We start from the raw sequence: 18,011 nt of genomic DNA, 5'->3' as shown, positions 1-18,011 counted from the left end.
TGTCCGTGAAATCCGGACGGATGGAAACCCTATTTTCCATCCGTCCTGGGGATCGGATGAGAGCGGACAGGCGGTCCGCTCTCATCCGATCCCCCATAGAGAGCAGCGGGGGCTGTGACACCTCCCTCTCCGCACTGCAAGCGGAGACGGAGCTGTCATCCGCCGGCTCAGTGGGTATCGCGGATCGATCCCCGCTGAGCAGCACGGATCCGCCTACGGAGGCGGACCGTGTGAAAGAGCCCTAAGCGTATTTTGATTGCTTTGCGCAAAAGTTATCACGTCTACAAACTAGGGGAAAGATTTATGTCATTTTTATTTATTTATTTTTTACTAGTAATGTAAAAAATAGCGATCTGCAATTTTTAGCGAGACTGCAACAATGCGGCGGACAGATCGGACCCCTAATTGACATTTTTGGGGGGGACCAGTGACAATACTACAGTAATCAGTGATAAAAATATGCACTGTTACTGTAATAATGACACTGGCAGGGAAGGGGTTAACCTAGGGGTGATCAAAGGGTTTATTGTGTTTTCTAACTGTGGGGGGAGGGACTTGTGAAATGATCATAGAGACCTGTGATCCTATATAAAAGAATCACAGGCGCTCTGTGATCATTTTAGAGAGAAGAACAGTTAGCTGTGCTCACCCCCCAGCACCACTCGCGCCAACCGATGTACCAGTACGTCGATTCGCGCAGCCGAACCAGCCTGCCACAGTATATATGCGGCGGGTGGTCGGCAAGTGGTTGAAGAAGAATTCATTCACAGGACACTGTAAAAGAGCGACGTGGCTGGGTGGGCGAAGAACTGCTCTGCCACGTATTTTTAAATTGTGACAGCTAGGGGGGGAGGGTTGAAGATCTCCGCTAGCTGTCAGATCAGGGATAGGGGAGGTGGAGCAGTCTGTTTGTTACATGTTACACTCTCAATAATATGTTATGATAAATGAACTTATCCTTTAAAGCAGGGGTTCTCAAACTTTTTAAACAGGGGGCCAGTTCACGGACACTGTTGGGGGCCGGACTATAGTTTGAAAAAAAAATATGAACAAATTCAATGCAGAGAGACCAGCGTGCCCCCTTTCAATGCAGAGAGACCATCGTGCCCCCTTTCAATGCAGAGTGACCAGCGTGAACCCTTCAATGCAGACTGACCAGCGTGCCCCCATTCATTGCAGAGAGACCAGCGTGCCCCCTTTCAATGCAGAGAGACCAGTGTGCCCCCTTTCAATGCAGAGAGACCAGCGTGTCCCCTTTCAATGCGGAGAGACCAGCGTGCCCTCTTTCAATGCAGAGAGACCAGCGTGCCCCTTTCAATGCAGAGAGACCAGTGTGTCCCCTTTAATGCAGACTGACCAGCGTGCCCACATTCAATGCAGAGAGATCAGCGTGCCCACATTCAATGCAGAGAGATCAGCGTGCCCCTATTCAATGCAGAGAGACCAGCGTGTCCCCATTCAATGCAGAGAGATCAGTGTGCCCCCATTCAATGCAGAGAGATCAGTGTGCTCCATTCAATGCAGAGAGACCAGCGTGCCCCCATTCAATGCAGAGAGACCAGCGTGCCCCATTCAATGTAGAGAGACCAGCGTGCCCCCTTCAATGCAGAGAGACCAGCGTGCCCCCTTACAATGCAGAGAGACCAGCGTGCCCCCTTTCAATGCAGAGAGACCAGCGTGCCCCCTTCAATGCAGAGAGACCAGCGTGCCCCCATTCAATGCAGAGAGACCAGCGTGCCGTGCCCCCATTAAATGCAGAGAGACCAGCATGCCGTGCCCTTATTCAATGCAGAGAGACCAGCGTGCTGTGCCCCCATTCAATGCAGACAGACCAGCGTGCCGTGCCCCCTTCAATGCAGAGAGATCAGCGTGCCCCCTTCAATGCAGAGAGATCAGCGTACCCCCTTCAATGCAGAGAGATCAGCGTGCCCCCATTCAATGCAGAGAGACCAGCGTGCCATGCCCCCTTCAATGCAGAGACCAGTCAGTGCACTTACCTGCAGCGGTGGCGGCATCTCCTTGAGTCCTCCCGCCTCCTCCTCGGCCAATGGCATGAGTTCGCCTTTCAGCCAATCAGGAAGCGGGTCCGAGACCTGATTGGCTAGGAGGAGGATCCGTGTGACAATAGCGAATTTTCATTCGCTATTGTCACACAAATGGGTGGGCTAGGGTGCAGTGCTCTGCGCCCCGGGTCCACCCTTTTCTGAAGCCTATTAGAGCCTCTGGCTCTAATTAGGTGATTCAAGAAAAAAAAAAACAATGTGAATGATACATCGAAGGTGGGCCGGGTTAAGGACCCCTGCTTTAAAGTGATGTTAAAGTGGTTCTAAAGGCTCAAGGTTTTTTGAAAGTAGAAAATCTTCTCTGTGCAGCAGCTCCCCAGCCCCCCCCCCCCCCTCCTCCTAATGTTTACCAGAGCCCTGACATGATCCAGCGATCTGCATGAGAGCCCCAGCTCTTTGAGACTCACCATCCTCATTGGCTTAGATTTGTACTGTCGTAGAATTTTAGGGCCTTATGAAATGCGATAGGCCGTCAGTACATCAGGATTGATCAATTTTGAAACATACATTATAATACCAAAAGTATTGGGACACCTGCCTTTACACGCACATAAACTTTATTGGCATCCCACTCTTAGTCCGTAGGGTTCAATATTGAGTTGGCCCACCCTTTGCAGCTATAACAGCAGCTTCAACTCTTCTGGGAAGGCTGTCCACAAGGTTTAGGAGTGTGACTATGGGAATATTTGACTATTCTTCTAGAAGTGCATGTGTGAGGTCAGGCACTGTTGTGGATGAGAAGTCCTGGCTCGCAGTCTCTGCTCTAATTTGTCCCAAAGGTGTTCTTCTGGAAGAATGTTTGACCATTCTTCCAGAAGCACATTTGTGAGGTCAGGCATTGATATTGGACGAGAAAGGTGTTCTATCGGGTTGAGGCCAGGACTCTGTGCAGGCCAGTCAAGTTCCTCCACCCCAAAATCACTCATCCGTGTCTTTATGGACCTTGCTTTGTGCTCTGGTTCAAATCATTTGGTGGAGGGGGATTATGGTGTGGGGTAGTTTTTCAGGGGTTGGGCATGGCCCCTTAGTTCCAATGAAGGGAACTCTTAGGGCATCAGCATACCAAGACATTTTGGGCAATTTCATGCTCCCAACTTTGTGGGAACAGTTTGGGGATGGCACCTTCCTGTGCCAACATGGCTGCGCACCTGTGCACAAAGCAAGGTCCATAAAGACATGAATGAGCGATTTTGGGTTGGATGTCTTGGTATGCTGACGCCTTAAGAGTTCCCATCACTGGAACTAAGGGACCAAGCCCAACCCCTGAAAAACAACTCCACACCATAATCTCCCCTCCACCAAATAATTTGAACCAGTGCACAAAGCAAGGTCCATAAAGACATGGATGAGCGATTTTGGAGTGGAGGAACTTGACTGGTCTGCACAGAGTTCTGACCTCAACCTGACAGAACACCTTTCTCGTCCAACATCAGTGCCTGACCTCACAAATGCTCTTCTGGAAGAATGGTCAAACATTCCCATAGACACACTCCTAAACCTTGTGGACAGCCTTCCTAGAAGAGTTGAAGCTGTTATAGCTGCAAAGGGTGAGACAACTCAATATTCAACCCTATGGACTAATGCTGGCCATACACTAGCCGAAAAATCGTTCGAACTAATTTTCGAAAAATGAACACTCGGCCTGTGAGAGCAAACGATCGTGCCATCATGTAATGACTGAATTTCAATCGATAAATCGTTCATTGGACATGAATGAGTTTTTGTTGATTTTGTCACATATGCTTAGTGCAAACAGTTCAGAGGAGAAACACATTAACCTTTCAATTTATCGTTCCTTCGCCAGAATTTTCTAAACCCTTCCTTCGATTTTTAAACTGTAAAAAGTTAAAACCAACTTACTATTTGTGCCCATTAATTGGACGAAAAACGAAAGAACGGAACCAAGTGACAGATTTTCAAACGATTTTTCGGCTAGTGTATGGCCAGCATAAGACTGGGATGCCATTAAAGTTGATGTGTGTGTAAAGCCAGGTGTCCCAATACTTTTGGTAACATAGTGTATCTGTAGTACCATTTATTGCAGGTAACCCGTATAACACATACAGAGAATGAGCCACACTCGCCCTGTCCCCAGCACAGTGACACCCGCAGAGCACGGCTCCGCTCTCTGTCAATATTTATCCAGGTGACACCAGTCACCCCCGCTGCGTCGTGACGTCGAATCTCGTCCTGTGGACGCTCGCCGGTCCCCGCCCCCCTTGCTGCTCCTTTCGCTGTGAGACATTACCCAGAATTCTGCGGGAGCGGCTGGCTGCCAGGTAGATCGCGGTGCATTGCGGGGGGAGAGAGGAGAAGTGTGCGGCGCTGTGCAGGTGATCTGAGAGAGGCCGCTCCAGGCTGAGTGTGCCAGGACTACACCATGAATAGCATCAAGAACGTTCCGTCCCGGGTGCTGAGCCGACGCAGCGGAGGCTTGGAGGCGGAGAGGGAGCAGTTTGACAGGAACCAGGTGAGAGTGACATGGAGGTGACAGGTGTGTGTCCAGAGCGAGACGTCACACATCAGCGCTGTCTTCTCTGCGCCGGGGTGCGTGCAGGGAGAGGGAGGACAGCCTGAGAGCAGGTGAGGGCAGGATAGGGCACCATGGAGAGCAGATGAGAGCAGGGCACCATGGAGAGCAGGTGAGGGCAGGATAGCCGGGCACCATGGAGAGCAGGTGAGGGCAGGATAGCCGGGCACCATGGAGAGCAGGTGAGGGCAGGATAGCCGGGCACCATGGAGAGCGGGTGAGGGCAGGATAGCCAGGCACCATGGAGAGCAGGTGAGGGCAGGATAGCCGGGCACCATGGAGAGCAGGTGAGGGCAGGATAGCCGGGCACCATGGAGAGCAGGTGAGGGCAGGATAGCCGGGCACCATGGAGAGCAGGTGAGGGCAGGATAGCTGGGCACCATGGAGAGCAGGTGAGGGCAGGATGACCGGGCACCATGGAGAGCAAGTGAGGGCAGGATGACCGGGCACCAGGGCTGCCATCAGGGGGGTACAGCCCATACACATGTAGGGGGCCCAGGCGTCCCGAGGGGCCCCAAACACGATAGGGTTGCCACCTGTCCTTGCAATACCATTAAATTGCAAGCTCCGCCATTCTCCGCAGACTGGCACTATGTGAGGGGGTCCTGCCCCTCACTAGCCCTCACAAAGAGCTGTAGGCCCAACCCTCCCCTGTTCTCCAGCTGTTCACTCCTGGACAGGAGGAGCGGCATTTACTAGAACTGTTTACCTTTATGTTCCTGGGATGCAGGAGGACATGGGATGCAGGAGGACGAGGACATGGGATGCAGAAAGACATGGGACAGGAGGAGGAGGACATGGGATGCAGGAGGACGAGGACATGGGATGCAGGAGGACGAGGACATGGGATGCAGAAAGACATGGGACAGGAGGAGGAGGACATGGGATGCAGGAGGACGAGGACATGGGATGCAGGAGGACGAGGACATGGGATGCAGAAAGACATGGGACAGGAGGAGGTGGACATGGGATGCAGGAGGACATGGAACAGGAGAAGGAGGATGACGACATGGTAGGCGGGTCCTGGGGAATGTTGGTGGTCAGGCCTGGGGGGGCCCAGGCCAGGAGGGGGGGGGCCCAGGCCTAAAAATGTGTAAGGGGCCTCAAAATTTCTGATGGCTGCCCTGCCGGGCACCATTGAGAGCAGGTGAGGGCAGGACAGCCGGGCACCATGAAGAGCAGGTGAGGGCAGGATGACCGAGCACCATGGAGAGCGGGTGAGGGTAGGATAGCTGGGCACCATGGAGAGCAGGTGAGGGCAGGATAGCCGGGCACCATGGAGAGCAGGTGAGGGCAGGATAGCCGGGCACCATGGAGAGCAGGTGAGGGCAGGATAGCCGGGCACCATGGAGAGCAGGTGAGGGCAGGATGACCGGGCACCATGGAGAGCAGGTGAGGGCAGGATAGCCGGGCACCATGGAGAGCAGGTGAGGGCAGGATGACCGGGCACCATGGAGAGCAGGTGAGGGCAGGATGACCGGGCACCATGGAGAGCGCGTGAGGGCATGATTGCTGGGCATCATGGAGGGCAAGTGATGGCTGGACAGCCGGGGACCATGGAGAGCGGGTGAGGGCAGGACAGCCGGGGACCATGGAGAGCGAGTGAGGGCAGGACAGCTGGGCACCATGGAGGGCAAGTGATGGCAGGATAGCTGGGGACCATAGAGGGCAAATGATGGCAGGATAGCTGGGGACCATAGAGGGCAAGTGATGGCAGAATAGCTGGGGACCATAGAGGGCAAGTGATGGCAGGATAGCTGGGGACCATAGAGGTTCTCAGTGATGGCAGGATAGCTGGGGACCATGGAGGTTCTCAGTGATGGCAGGATAGCTGGGGACCATGGAGGTTCTCAGTGATGGCAGGATAGCTGGGGACCATGGAGGTTCTCAGTGATGGCAGGATAGCTGGGGACCATGGAGGTTCTCAGTGATGGCAGGATAGCTGGGGACCATGGAGGTTCTCAGTGATGGCAGGATAGCTGGGGACTATGGAGGTTCTCATTGATGGCAGGATAGCCGGGCACCATGGAGAGCAGGTGAGGGCAGGATAGCCGGGCACCATGGAGAGCAGGTGAGGGCAGGATGACCGGGCACCATGGAGAGCAGGTGAGGGCAGGATGACCGGGCACCATGGAGAGCGCGTGAGGGCATGATTGCTGGGCACCATGGAGGGCAGGTGATGGCTGGACAGCCGGGGACCATGGAGAGCGGGTGAAGGCAGGACAGCCGGGGACCATGGAGAGCGAGTGAGGGCAGGACAGCTGGGCACCATGGAGGGCAAGTGATGGCAGGATAGCTGGGGACCATAGAGGGCAAGTGATGGCAGGATAGCTGGGGACCATAGAGGGCAAATGATGGCAGGATAGCTGGGGACCATAGAGGGCAAGTGATGGCAGGATAGCTGGGGACCATAGAGGGCAAGTGATGGCAGGATAGCTGGGGACCATGGAGGTTCTCAGTGATGGCAGGATAGCTGGGGACCATGGAGGTTCTCAGTGATGGCAGGATAGCTGGGGACCATGGAGGTTCTCAGTGATGGCAGGATAGCTGGGGACCATAGAGGGCAAGTGATGGCAGGATAGCTGGGGACCATGGAGGTTCTCAGTGATGGCAGGATAGCTGGGGACCATGGAGGTTCTCAGTGATGGCAGGATAGCTGGGGACCATGGAGGTTCTCAGTGATGGCAGGATAGCTGGGGACCATGGAGGTTCTCAGTGATGGCAGGATAGCTGGGGACCATGGAGGTTCTCAGTGATGGCAGGATAGCTGGGGATCATTGAGGTTTTCTGTGATAGCTGGGGACCATGGAGAGCAAGTAATGGCAAGATAACTGGGGACCATGGAGTGCATGTGATAACGGGATAGCCTAAGACCATGGAGGGCAAGTGATGACAGGATAGCCAGGGACCATGGAGGGCAAATGATGGCAGGATAGCCAGGGACCATGGAGGGCAAGTGATGGTAGAATAGCCAAGGGACCATGGTGGGCAAGTGATGTCAGGGGAGCTGGCGACCATGGTGGGCAAGTGATGGCAGGATAGCCAGGGACCATGGTGGGCAAGTGATGGCAGGATAGCCAGGGACCATGGTGGGCAAATGATGACAGTATAGCCGCGCCGGGGACCATAGTGGGCAGGTGATGGCTTGATAGCCAGGGACCATGGTGGGCAAGTGATGGCAGGATAGCCAGGGACTATAAAGGGCAAGTGATGGCAGGATAGCCAGGGACTATAAAGGGCAAGTGATGGCAGGATAGCCAGGGACTATAAAGGGCAAGTGATGGCAGGATAGCCGGGGACCATGGTGGGCAAGTGATGGCAGGATAGCCAGGGACCATGGTGGGCAAGTGATGGCAGGATAGCTTGGGACAATGTAGGTTCTCTGTAATGGTAGGAGAACTGGGGACCATGGAGATTCTCTGTGATGGCATGATATCTAGGGACCATGGAGGGCTCTGGAATGCCAGGATAGCTGGGGACTATGGAGGACTCTGTGATGACTGGATAGCGAGACCCAATTGAGGGTTTTGTACTGGGTTGTACAGGAGGGTAAGGAATGCACGAAGGTCAAAGGAGGATAACTGGGCATTATGGAGAGCTTGGAGCGGGACTGCACAGAATGAAGGTAACAGCCAGATCCGTATTGGACTGTGAGGGAGGGAATACAGGTGAAGGCTGGATAGGCAGACATCAGTGAGGGCTCTGTGCTTGGCTGTAGAGGAAGGAATGCAGGATAGTTGGACTCTGTTCTTGACTGTACACTAGTTAGAAGGGGTTAAGGCAGGATAGCCACATAACAGAAAGTTCTCTGTTCTGGGCTGTACAGGAGGGCAGACAGAGGAGGACAGGGGAGCGGAGCACTATGGAGGGCTCTGTTCATCACTCTACAGATGGGAGAACGGTTGAAAGAATTTGATTTTATAGGGTGTGAAGGAACTCATAATAGTGTCTATAATATGTCTTGTATTAAACAAAATATACAGCATTGTTTTTTTTTTTTTTAGCTTGAAATAAATGTGATCCTTGAAAATTTGTAGGCTTTGCTGTTTGTAGTCTAAAAAATTGTGATTTAATCTTAAAATGGAGTCTACATTAAAGTGTATATAAATACTGTTTTTTAATATCAGACTCATAACTCCTGCAATCTGTCAGTAGTGTTCTCTGCATCCATGCCACCTCTTCTGCTGTCCCCTTTTCTTGTTGACAGCAGATCATTAATAGGAGCAGTGGAGTCACCCGGGGGGACCTGTTCCCATAATCCACAAGTGTATACGCCTGTGTTCACCTTGCTTACATGTCCCACCTTTAAGTGCACTGCAAGATGCATTAGAGCACAGCTTCCTCTCATTCATATTACGCATGCCCACCTCAGCTGATGTGCTTTGCCTGCTGGGAACTTTAGGCCCCTTTCACACATGCTGTCTGTTTGTCCGTTTTTCATCCATCTGTTGACGGATGAAAAACGGACATCAATGTATCTCTATGTAAAAACGGATGATCATCAGTTAACATCCGTTTTCATCCGCTTCCGTCAATGTCCGTTTTTTTGAACGGCCGAATGCCCTATTTTTCATCCGTCAAAAAAACGGATCGGATGACCAACGGATAACAACTGACGAAAAACGGATGGAAAACTGATACATTTTGACGTAACTGAACGGACCATATGTGTGAAAGGGGCCTTAGGGCTCTTTCACACAGGGGTTCCGATCAGATCCGCCTGTCAGTTTTTTAGGCGGATCTGATCGGATGCTCCATTCAGCCCTACCCTCATCCGATCCTGTCTGTGAAATCCGGACAGAAGGAAAACCTATTTTCTATCCGTCCTGAGGATCGGTCCGCTCTCATCCGATTCCCCATAGAGAGCAGCGGGGCTCTGACACCTCCCTCTCCGCACACAGTGCGGAGACGGAGCTGTCATCCGCCGGCTCAGCGGGGATTGGTGGATCGATCCCTGCTGAGCAGAGCACAGTCTGCAACGGAATGCGGACCGTGTGAAAGGGGCCTTAGTCTTATCAATCCTGTCACATCACAGTAAATGGCTGTATGTCCAGGACTGGATCATGGATGCACATACAACAAGAGACCAAGTGATTCAGTTATTGGGAGCATGCAGTACAAGAATGTTCATTTTACTGGAGCAGCACAGTGTTTTGGTGGTTGGTACATCAGCTTTACAGCACTAGGGTCATTGGTTTAAATCCCAAAGACAGAACTCACTGCATGGAGTTTGCATGGTTGTGTGGGTTTCCTCTAAGTATTCCTCCAAAGGCATTGGTCTCTGCATGAATTGGCCCTTGTATATATGTGTGTGTATGCATGTGAGGTTGGAATTGTAAGCTCCCTAGGGGCAGGAGCTGATGTAAATATACAATATATGTAAAAGTGCTGTGTACAGTTTTGTGCTATATAAAACCATGTTCATTTTGATTTAATTTAGTTTTAGTCCTAGTCTTTTGACAAAAAATGCCATTTTAATTTTAGTCGTATTTTAGACATCTGAGTTTTTGTTGTTGTTTTCGTTGTGTTTTAGTAGACTAAAATCTAATGGGTTTAGTTAAATTGTATTGCATTAAGCATTTCTCTAGAATTTCCAAACTCATTATTTACTCCTGGAGTAAAAATCGAATTGATCCGCGATCCCCGCTGAGCCGGCGGATGACAGCTCCGTCTCCGCTTGCAGAGCGGAGAGGGAGGTGTCTCAGCCCCCGCTGCCCTCTATGGGGGATTGGATAAGAGCGGACCGCCTGTCCGTTCTCATCCAATCCGATACCTGAACGGATGGAAAAATAGGGTTTCCATCCGTCCAGATTTCACGGACAGGATCGGATACGGATGGCAGCGGGTGTCAGCGGAGGTGTCTCCGCTGACATCCACTGCCCCATAGAGCTGCATGGAGGATCCCATCAGATCCGCCTAAAAAACTGACAGGCGGATCTGATCGGATCGCCCGTGTGAAAGAGCCCTTACAAAGATAATGGCAAAGCTCCCAACTGTCCCTCTTTCCTCCACTTTTGTCCCTCATTTTGGTCTGATCTATAGAATTGTATATGTAATGCACTTTTTATCTTTCGAAACCTGTTTCCCAGTGCTAAACCTTTCATCCAATTTCTAAATTTCAAAAGCTGGTATAAAGGGATAGTAAAAGATAAAGCCAATATAAAGGAAAAGCTCTTTAATCTTTTTTTTAATACAATTCTCCTTTAAGGGGGCATGGCAGGGGGTGTGTCCTATGCTTACATACTTTTGCTAATGAGTGTCCCTCGTTTCCATCTCAAAAAGTTGGTGGATATGTGGTGGGGTTTGTTAGTATGATCCTAAATCTGAGCCTGCTCATTGCAAAAATCAACTTCAAATGTCAAAAGGCCTTTGAAGGGTGGATTGAAATCTCTCTTGCCGCCTCTTTTACTTTTCAGATATAATAGTGGCCCTAGGGGAAGGTCATGCTGCTGGAATACAACAGGACTTATCTTGTACCTGTAGGCTGAAACCGCAGAAGCCAAGCACGCACTTTGCGCTCTTCCAAATCAACCTTTTCTTTCTCTGTCTTTTAATACATGTGTTCAAGCACATTCGAAAAAAATGTGTGATAAATCATTTATTATTGTTGCATGTATAGCAGCGCTGGTAGAGCTAGTAAGATTTCATTCACCGTCGTAGTGTCACTGTCACAATGTCTGCTGCCATCGTAGGTCTTTCACCTAAATGTTTAGCTATGCAACAGATTCTCTTCAAATTCTAAAATATTGTGACAGATTATTTTAAGGATTTGTTCTTTCCTTGTCAGACATATTTATCCCTGAGCAGCATTGTTTGCTGTCTTTGTCATAGTGTTGTGACATTGCTCTGTTTTACATACAGTTGCATCCATGAAGTAGCTTTGCATTGTTTACTAAACCACATCTAATTACTGAATATTGAGGCAAGCACATGCCTAAACAGTATGGTAATGTGGGATAATAAGTGGGAACACCCTTTAAGAATTGCTCAATAAAAACCACCTAAAACTGAGCAGCAGATTTCTGTTCTTGCATGTAAACGCAATCCTAATCACATGTAATGTCGTAACTGAGACACAAAAATGGATGAAAGCGGTGAAAATAATTAAAAAAAACAAAAACCCCTGGCAATTTGATACACGTTATTTTTATAGTGCAAATTTATGCAGGCCATACATGGGTCAAATTTAAAACTAATCTTCTTTAAAAAAACAAAAACAAAAAAACACAGAAATTTAGTGCGTTTTGTGATCCGATGGTGCCAGCCAGCATTGATTTAGAAATTTGACCAACCAAGCCTTCAGTTTCACCCCATGTTGCTGCAGAAAAGAATATTCGTGGCTGGGAATCTTTCTGGGAATTTTTATTTATTTATTTTTTGTGCGATTTTTGTTTTCGATTTATATTTCTTGCACAATTCTCACATCATTAATTAGAAAATCATTCCTTTTTTCAAAAAAATTTCCAATATGCCCAATCACACAATTTCAATGCCTGCACGAAAATCGGCAATTGCTGCAGCCCATGCGCCAGTGTAAAGAGCCTAAAGAGTCTGTCCCCTAATTGCTGGTATTGTAGCTTGAGGTTTATGGCATATGCATTTAAACATCCAAGGACTTCTTATATTTTTGGGCCTTCTGAACATCAAATACAAGGACTGATCCTTTAGCTTGCATTAAAAGTAACCCCATCCACTTACATTTACATTCTTTGATCTGACTGCCGTGTATGCCTTTGTAGGGACAACATTGTTCCATAATGGTGAGTCATATATTTTAAATTGGCAGGTAGAATTGTGACATACCCAGTGAAGTGACTGGCCTCAGGTGTGATACACAGAGATGAAACAAATCCTCCTAAAGCCCCATACACACACGCAGATCGTCGTCATACAAATGTTCATCTTTTCTCCCCGGGATGTCGGTGTCTGTTGAAAAGTGCAAAGACAGCACAAGGACAGCACAAGAATTTTGTCTGCAGACTTCAGCTGACTGCAGAAGTGATGTCATGTAATGGTTAACTTTCCCTGTGTTTTTTATTTTCTGAGCATGCCCAGTCTTGCAAATCTGCGGTCTGTCGGCTGATTTCTGTACTGACAGGCAAACAATTGTCCGTTCTGGTGTCTGCAGACAAAAATTTTCATGTTTGCAAGAAAGACTTTTGTCCGCAGATTGTGTGCAGACATCTGTCGGAGGCACCATACTAACACGCATACAATCGGCAGATCTTTCGTCCGCAGACGTTTGTATGAAGACGATCTGCGTGTGTGTACGGGGCTTAACTGTAGGGGTATGTACCTCCTTGTACCTGTTTATCTGCAGTCTTCTCTTCACCCGTTCCAAGTCCAGAATTTATAAAGGATGTCTGTGCTGTCAGACAAAAGGTAGTCGAAGTTACACTCCAGTGAAGGGAGCTGATTAGAGGAAAGGAACCCCCCCCCCCCCTTTTCACACAGGAACAGAGCTGATTGTCAATCACAGGCTGTGTACTGATGTTCCCTCCCAATCACCTTTTTTTCTCTTGGTGTCAGGAAAACTTGTGTGAAGCGACTTATGCATATAGAGCATGGGTGTCCAACCTTTTGGCCTCTCTGGGCCACATTGAGTGTAGAGAAATTTTCTCGGGCCGCATATAAAATATAAACTATAGTTAAGGTATATAAGTAATAAAACGCCGCCGTGCCCTTCCCGCGCTGCTGCCCCCCCCCCCCCCCGCAAGCACTAATTTAACACAACTAGAGGATGATTCCTTCCGAGGCAGTCTCTGCCTACAGTTAGTTGGAAGCCGCTGTGGCCGTTTACCCGACCCGACTTCCTTCTTCCCCATCAAAAAAAAAAAAAATTGTCAGGGGGCCGCATTGCCTGGGGCTCTGGGCCGCAGGTTGGACATGCCTGATATAGAGGAAGGCATAATTTACATTTGGTGCTCTGGTTTGAGACAAGCACATATGCTTTGTTCATAATAATTCATGTCTGAGGTTTAAAGCCACTTTAAAGTGGAGTTCAGCCGTTTCTGTGTTTAAGTCGGCAGCTACTAAAAGTGTAAACACACACTCACCTGTCCCACGATTCTATGATGCAGCCGGCCGAACCCTCAGTTCTCTCCCCGGTGCCGGCATCACTAGTGTGGGCACCTGGCTGTGATCACTTGCGGCTTCACAGCCGGTTGCGCGCTGCGCATGCATGAATCACGCTGTGCATCCTGAATGGCCGGGCAACCTTCTCGGACCTATGACGGGAGGGGGTGAAGAGAACTTCTGCTCAAGCCGCCTAGGTGGCCCGAGCAGAAGGGGGAGCGGGTACTTGTCAAAACTAGGTACTCGCCCCCCCCCCCCAAAAAAAATGACATGTTAGGGGGTCAGGAGACCCTACAGCGGAAGTTACACTTTGGGTGGAACTCTGCTTTAAGGCCTCATGCACACAGGGCTTAAAAAACACTGTTTTTATGGACATTGGTTTTATTTATTTTTTAGCCAGTAAAAGGACCTCACACCATCTCAGAGCCGCATTTCATTGCGAGTTCAGGGGCGATTTGAAAGACATCTGTGCGGGTTCATGCAGAGATGTCTATTGAAATCTCCCCCGAAGTCGCCAAAAGTAGTGCAAGAACTACTTTTAGAAATCGGTGTCGCAAAGTTGGTGTCGCGCCGATTCAGACAGTGCTATTGCTGGCAGTAGGCTGCGACTTGGCATGCAGTTTGACATGTCCTATTGCCCCAATTTAAACAGGGCCTGTTGTCAAAACTACATTGAACAAGCTGAAGTTTGAATTTCATTGGTTACTATGCATAGCTGCACCAGTTTTAGTAAAGCCCCGTACACACGCACCGATTGTTGGCCGACCGATCGGCCGACTTTTGTACAGTGTTGTTGTGTTGGTTGAAATGTGCTCTAGACTGCACACACATTTTTTCGGCCAACAAAAACCAACTTCAGAAGTGATGTCATGTGATGGTTTACTTTCCGTGTGTTTTTTCTTCTCTGAGCATGCCCAGTCTTGCTCATCTGATTTTTGTCTGCTGAAATCTGTACTGACTGATGAACAATTGGCCGTTCTGTTGACGGCCAACAAAAATTTTATAGCATGCACACCAGATTTTGTTCGGCCGAAAAGTCGCAGTCGGTTGTCGGAAGCATCATACTAACAAGCCGAAAATCGGCCGATCGGACGTTGGCCGAATATTTACGGCCAACAATCGGTGCGTGTGTACGAGGCTTTAATTTCCCCCGTGTGTGCCTGAGGCCTAGTTTTGTGTGACCTCTTTGAATCGTTTAGTAGTTCTCTGTTTGGGTCTGGTTTCTTTAGCACACAGATATCTATCGCACATTGCTCCTGTGTGATGTCCTCATTTTCTCACATGGGGAAATCTTACATCAGTCAGTTGCTTGCACTCAGCCTAGAGATCCATATAAAGATGGTTTTATGACTATTAGTCAAATGGAACGCCCAGAGATGAAACAATGTCAATATGTAACAAATTGTAACTCTAAAGGTTGTCATGTGGTGTGCACAGTGTCTCCCCTGACAGCACTGGGTTTTTTTGTTTTGTTAGGAGCTCAGCTAAAGCCATTTGTTTTCAGAATAGCATCATACAGTAATTATTAGCTCCTAGATCTCCCTTAGTGACAACTGAAGAAACCTGATCCATGCCTCATTCACAGTTCACACTCGTATCCTCTCACAGTTATGTGGTATATAATGCTCACTATTGTGCATCAGCTTCCTCTCACAAATAGTTTCCTTTCTCCGGTGTCCGGTTTAAATGGCATTAATCACTGCAAAGTTCTGATTTTAGTATTGTAGTAAAATATGCAGCCATACGTCAGTCACTTTTATAGAGAAACAGATATGCCTTTCTACAGTATGCCCTGAATGTTTACAAGAGGATCTAAATTTGCTGCCTACCCAGTTCACACTGTAACCTTCATGTGAAACGCAGAGGAACAGAACCGCATTCCTGTGCAATTCACATACAATACAGTGTGGTGCGATTTGAGCCTATTCATTTTGAATGGGCGGAAATCGCACTGCATCACATCAAAGAAGTGCAGGCACCTGTTTTGGAGACGCACTGCAACCCATTCATATGGTCGTTTTGTATCATGCAATTCAGCGCAGGGAAACCTCATTGCATTTGCGATATCATTAACTTTGTATTGACACCTGCAGCGGTTTGCAAAGTGCGATTGCAATGTGGTGCGGGAAGGGATTGCTGCATTTCCTGCACAGCATGTGTGTGAACCTTAGCGATGCTATGTGTAATCTTGGAATATAATTTATTGTATGGAAAAGTGTTCTGCATGTGCAGGACTGAAATCCTAAAGAATGTAGCCTTTTTAGTATTTTTTTTTTTTTTTGATGCAGCGTCTTTCAGCTTAAGCGCCGGTTCACACTACCGCGACGCTACTTTAGGTGGCGACCTCCGAGGTTGCGGTGCGAGCAGCGCGCCGCGACCTCGGAGCGGCCGCCACGGACTTTATAACATTGAAGTCTATGGCGGTCGCCTCCTGGTCGCCCCAAAGAAGCTCCGGACCCTTTTTCTAAGTCGGAGCGACTTGTGTCGCTCCTATTAGAACGGGTCCGTAGCTTCCCTATGGGAGGCGACCTGTGAGGCGACCAGGTCCCCTCACAGGTCGCCCTAGTGTGAACTGGCACTTGGGCTTCTTTCACACGGCCGCTCAGTGTGAAAGGTCCGCTGCGGGACTTTTTTTTTTTTTTCCACGGAGCGGATGACATTTCTGTCATCCGCTCCGTGTGCCCACATATCATCCCATCCGTTTGCGGATGATATGCGGACATAATGTATGTCTATGGCACTGCGGATGTCTGCGGATGACACCGCTGACATCCGATTTTCCTTCCTTTCCGTTTTTTACACGGAAGAAAAAATGGGGTTCTGTTCCATTCGTAAAAACGGAACAGAACTGAAAGGAGGAAAATCGGATGTCAGCGGATGGTATTCCGCTGACATCCGCAGTGCCATTCACTTACATTATGTCCGCAAATCATCCGCAAACGGATGGGATGATTTGCGGAAACACGGAGCGGCCCGTGTGAAAGGACCCTTATGCACATTACAAAGCTAAAAACTGCTTTGAAAATGCTGGCCAAAAATGCTAATGATGTAGTGTTTTTTTTTTTTGCCAGTGTTTAGTGCAGTGTGTAAGCCATGTTTGGAGGAGCGGGGCCACCGGCATCCTTAACAACCACTGACTATCTAGTTGATCATCGGGCCAGGAAGGCGGCTGCTGTGTCCTTAACAATGGATGAGTCCTCAGCAGTCAGCGAAGTTCCCCATTGACAGCTGAAGGTAAAAATAAAACTGCCAGGAATAAACAATTGTGTAAAAAAAAAAACAGCGTGGAGTCTCCTCCCCACCCAATCCATACCAGGCTCTAATGGCACTTTTCCACTGCCAAGTACCGGCTAGTACCGGCTCGGCTCTACTCGGCCCTGCTTGGCCCGGTTTGCTTTTCCACTGCGGTACCGCATGGTATAGTGTCGGAACGGTTCGGTACGGTACGGTATAGGTTTGCTTTTCCACTAAAGTAGTACTAATGGCACTTTTCCACTGCAAGTACCGGCTAGTTCCGGCTCGGCTCTACTCGGCCCTGCTTGGCCCGGTTTGCTTTTCCACTGCTGGTACCGCATGGTATAGGGTCGGAACGGTTCGGTACGGTACGGTATAGGTTTGCTTTTCCACTAAAGTTGTACTAAGTTAAGTGGGTGGGATAACAACGGGGTGGGTGGGATTCTCTGACCAATCAGTGGCTAGTAGTGACTGCATGCAAAGGATTGTGGGATATGGTACCAGTTTGGTACCTGTTGGAACCACAATCGAGTAGGTACTGTTTTTTCAGAGCCGTACCGTACCGTTCGGTTCCATGCAGTGGAAAAGCAAACCTATACCGTACCGAACCGTTCCGACCCTATACCATGCGGTACCAGCAGTGGAAAAGCACAAAAGGGTGCCGAACTGGTACGGTTCCATGCAGTGGAAAAGCGCCATAAGTTAAGTGGGTGGGATAACAACGGGGTGGGTGGGATTCTCTGACCAATCAGTGGCTAGTAGTTATTATTATTATTATACAGGATTTATATAGCGCCAACAGTTTGCGCAGCGCTTTACAATGTGAAGGAAGACAATACAGTTACAATACAGTTCAAAACAGGAGGAACTAGAGGGCCCTGCTCGTTAGAGCTTACAATCTAGAAGGGAGGGTCATGTGAAACAAAAGGCAATAACTGTGGGGGATGGGTTCATAGAGAAAAGGAGGTACATTTGTTAAGGGTTGGTAGGATAGGCTTCTCTGAAGAGGAGGGTTTTCAGAGATCGCCTAAAAGCTAATAGAGTGGGGGATAATCGGACAGATAAGGGTAAGGAGTTCCATAGGATTGGAGAGGCTCTGGAAAAGTTCT

At 49.1% G+C, this 18,011-nt stretch overlaps 1 protein-coding gene across 1 annotated transcript in view; it reads left to right on the top strand.

The window, feature by feature from the left end:
• The first annotated feature begins 4,270 nt into the window (after window positions 1-4,270).
• The window catches only part of HIP1R (huntingtin interacting protein 1 related), a 271,144-nt gene continuing 257,403 nt past the window's right edge, over window positions 4,271-18,011 (top strand). The window contains exon 1 of the mRNA XM_082258417.1: window positions 4,271-4,533. Coding sequence (XP_082114543.1) covers window positions 4,444-4,533 — 90 coding nt within the window. The 5' untranslated portion in view covers window positions 4,271-4,443. The remainder of the gene's footprint in view (window positions 4,534-18,011) is intronic.

Source organism: Pelophylax lessonae (assembly GCF_965119305.1).
Source record: "Pelophylax lessonae genome assembly, chromosome: 1".
In the NCBI taxonomy this organism is placed as follows: domain Eukaryota; kingdom Metazoa; phylum Chordata; class Amphibia; order Anura; family Ranidae; genus Pelophylax; species Pelophylax lessonae.
The sequence above is the reverse complement of the archived record's forward strand: the minus strand, read 5'-3'. Positions and strand labels throughout refer to the sequence as shown.